Source organism: Orycteropus afer, unplaced genomic scaffold, assembly GCF_000298275.1.
Source record: "Orycteropus afer afer isolate SDZICR_OR568_19922 unplaced genomic scaffold, OryAfe1.0 scaffold00074, whole genome shotgun sequence".
Taxonomy (NCBI): Eukaryota; Metazoa; Chordata; class Mammalia; order Tubulidentata; family Orycteropodidae; genus Orycteropus; species Orycteropus afer.
The window spans coordinates 7,728,469-7,731,939 of NW_006921661.1; the positions used below are offsets into that span (position 1 = coordinate 7,728,469).

A 3,471-nucleotide genomic window follows, 5' to 3' on the forward strand; every position below is an offset into this window, starting at 1 on the left:
GTACGAAGCTCTCTTTTAGGATTAGTAAATCCTTCTCTAAAGGGAGGGCATACAGATTTATGAACATTACCTGGGGGATGACAGCTCAGCCAGGCTTCCCCTTCATCCTTCCTATAAAGAGACAAAAGCCTAGTTAGGCTTACTCAAAGCTGGAAAGGATGCCAATGGTGCAAGGGAAGAAAAAGTCATAGTTTCCAGGTTGGCCATAACACCTAGACATGATCTAGTAAAACCTCCTATCTAGGTATATTTTATTCTAGGACAACTGAACTTTACTTGTTAAAGAAATATTTGTGGATTAAGTATTCAATGACTAGATACATTAGTTGGTTAAATGAATGTTCAAACACGTCCACTGATAGGGAGTTAATTACTATTATTGCTGTGCAGCTTTGAAAGTCAAAGTTATTTTATATATAGATATTTACTAGGTTTATAGTAAGCCAAACCCTGTATCAGGTGCCTTGCACACATCATTAAACTTCACAACTGAACAAAATATCTTTTATTACTCCCATGTTAAAGCTCAGAGACATGACTTCCCAAGGTTCCCTAGCTATGAACCTGGAACTTGGTGCTAGTACACAATAAGGTCTGCCTTCTTTCTACCACCTCATACTGCCTTTTTACATGCTTCAGAGTGCACCTCCTCAAGCATTTAAATCCTGATGTCTTCACCCTAAAAACTTTTAGGGAGTAGTGAAATGGGCTTAGGCCTTCAAGAAAAATCTAGGCTGACACAAGCCTCTATAGCTTATTAGCTAGATGATCTCGGGCAAGTTACTTCCTGATTTTGATCATGCATTCTCTCATAGCTTTGTTGTTGTTGTTGTGTGTCGTCGAGTCAGACGTGACTCATAGAGACCCGTTCTTGGGTTTCCAAGGCAGTATCAAGTAGGACTCAATAAATGTTAGGGTTCTTCCTTTATTGCGAGTCACACACTCAGTGCTGTAGTCAGTACTCTGCATTTATTTTAACCCTCCAGTAAAGTGTAAGTTTTTTTTTTTTTTTTTTTAAGGTAGTATGCTATTCATCTTCACCACTGTTTCAACTTGAAAAATCCTTAGTAGTAATAATAGTTGCCATTTATTGCACTGCTATTCCCATCCTGGTGCCTATAGTAACAGCTGTCACACTACAGGCAATCAATACTTGTTAAATGAATGAAATGGTTTGATACGCATCCCAAATTAAGTTGTCAGCTTCCTGAGACAAAAGTTGCCATGTACTGCATTGCAGTACTCATTCTGGTACCCTAGAACAGTGGATGATCAAATAATTTATGTTTAATGGTTTCCTGTGTGTTCCCAATTACGTTGTCAGCTTCTTCAAGGCAAAAACAAGTCTTAAAATTCAGAATACACCTATGAACTCTACAGAGCATCTAGTACAGGGCTTGGTCATGGAACATGCTGCATTATTTCCTGAAGAAAACTGTCCAATATGCCGAACAATATGCTAGGCACTGAGGAGGATACAAAGATTTTCAACATCATCACTCAAACACATATATGGTGGTGGGTACTGGGATTTTTGTAAATAATTGATGACCAGTAACTATTTGCTAAGTGACTACTGGGCCAAGAGTCTTCCTGCCTCCCAGTTTTCTTGTCGTTTTCCAACTCATTGATCCTAGTTCTGACGTTAGGGTCACTCGATGCGTATCTCTTCTCTTGCTCTTAGAATAACTCTTCAGAGAATATAATACAATGACTATGTGGATTTGAGACTTGTCTTTTTCTAGACCGTTTCCTAAAATTCCCTCAAAAACTGAATATCCTGGACGGGGCACGGCTCTCTTAATGCAAAGGCAACACTCGCTACCCGCCTCCTCCTCCCGGGTTCCGGGCCTTGAGTCACCTGAGGGTTTGTTCCCAGTCGCTCTGAATCCTCAAAGGCGCCGCCATCTTGGCCCCGCCTCCAGCAGGCCGCCTCTTCCGTCTACCCCACTCTTTCCCGGAAGTGAGTCCCTAAAGGGGCGGTGGCGAGGGCAAAGGGAGGGTTCTACAAAGAAGTCCCCAACGAAACTGTGCGGTGGGTTCTCCCACTAGTGACGACCACTCCTGCGCACGCCCTTCCCATGCAAGGGCCGGTTCATAGAGACTGAAAAGCTACAACTGCCATCATAGCCTCCGCTGCCAAACCGGCGTCGCTGCGCAGGAGCACACATTCCACTTCACTTCTCTCGCCTTTCGAGTGAGCGCGGCGTGCAGTATCTTTGCGTGAGTAGGCGTGACGGTGTTTCCTACGGCGTTCGGCACCGTACGCGCGCATGCGTTTTTTTTTTTTTTTTTTTTTTAAGGTGGGCGAGGAGCCGCAGATGACCTGACTACCGGGAGTTAGCTGCTTTCCCGTTCATTCCTATGCCTTTCTGTTCCAGGCCGGCCTCCTTGATCCACCTGCCGACCACCTGCCTGATCTTCCTCACTTTACTCTTAGGGAAACTGAAGCCAGGATGTAGTGGTGGGTGTAATGGGGAAAAAGCATAAGAGCAGTTACTGAACCCCTATTGTGTAGCCCATCCACTTTGCATTCATTATCATACTGCTCTTGTAGTCCTTAACTGCCAAGGAGTTGGCCTGAGTCATGGTGACCCTATGCACAACAGGATTGGAGCTTTGTGATCATAGGGTTTTCACTGGCTGATTTTTAGAAGTAGATCACCAGGCCTTTCTTCCTAGGCTCTCTTAGTTTAGAACTCCTTTGATATTTGTTCTACATCACAGAAACGTTCAAGCCTTCACTGACATGAATAGTGCCTGCACTTAAGGTGTGTTGGCTGGAAATCAACAGGGTCCCCCTTATGGAAGATGAGAATTCTACCACTGAACTACTATTGCCCTCATTATATTAATCCACACTAAGAAACTAAAAAGATTGCATAGTAAGGTGTAATGTCTTTAGTTGACCACAGATCTCTAGGCTTAGGTTCCAGGGTACTTTCCTTTCTGCCATGCTTACTGTTAAGTTTGCCTCTTGCCTTTAAAGAGCTCACGGTGTATTTAAAGAGAAAAATGAACAATAGGAATTATCATTTATTGATCTCTTTGAAAGTTCTAGCCTCCCAATCTTATGAGGTAGATATTACTTGTTTTTTTCAAGAGAGATTATTAAGTGACTTTCCCAAGGTCACCCAATGAGTCAGTGACAAAGCAAAATTTCCAATCTAAGTCAATTTTCAAAGGCCATTTCCGCCCACTCCACTTAGGTTATACTGCCTTCCAAAGCAAGTAAGTTTTATGTAGGGCCATACAGTGCTTAAATTCTCATGGCTTCCCCTTTGCCCTCAGGATAAAAGTCAGACTCCTTAACATGACCTACAAGGCCTTGTCATGATCATACACTTTCTTGTCTCTCCAGTTTCATTTGTTGTCCTGTTCTCATACTATATACTTGAGTAATGCTGAACTTTTCATGTGTCAAATTCTGCCTCCAACCTCCAGCCTGGGCTTGTACTTCCTTTGGCCAGG

The 3,471-nt window shown here is 43.0% G+C and overlaps 1 protein-coding gene across 1 annotated transcript in view; it reads right to left on the reverse strand.

Annotated features, from left to right (window-relative positions):
• The window catches only part of PAAF1 (proteasomal ATPase associated factor 1), an 82,222-nt gene extending 79,947 nt beyond the window's left edge, over positions 1-2,275 (reverse strand). Inside the window, exon 1 of the mRNA XM_007941039.1 lies at positions 2,146-2,275. Coding sequence (XP_007939230.1) covers positions 2,146-2,275 — 130 coding nt within the window. The remainder of the gene's footprint in view (positions 1-2,145) is intronic.
• Positions 2,276-3,471: the final 1,196 nt, after the last annotated feature.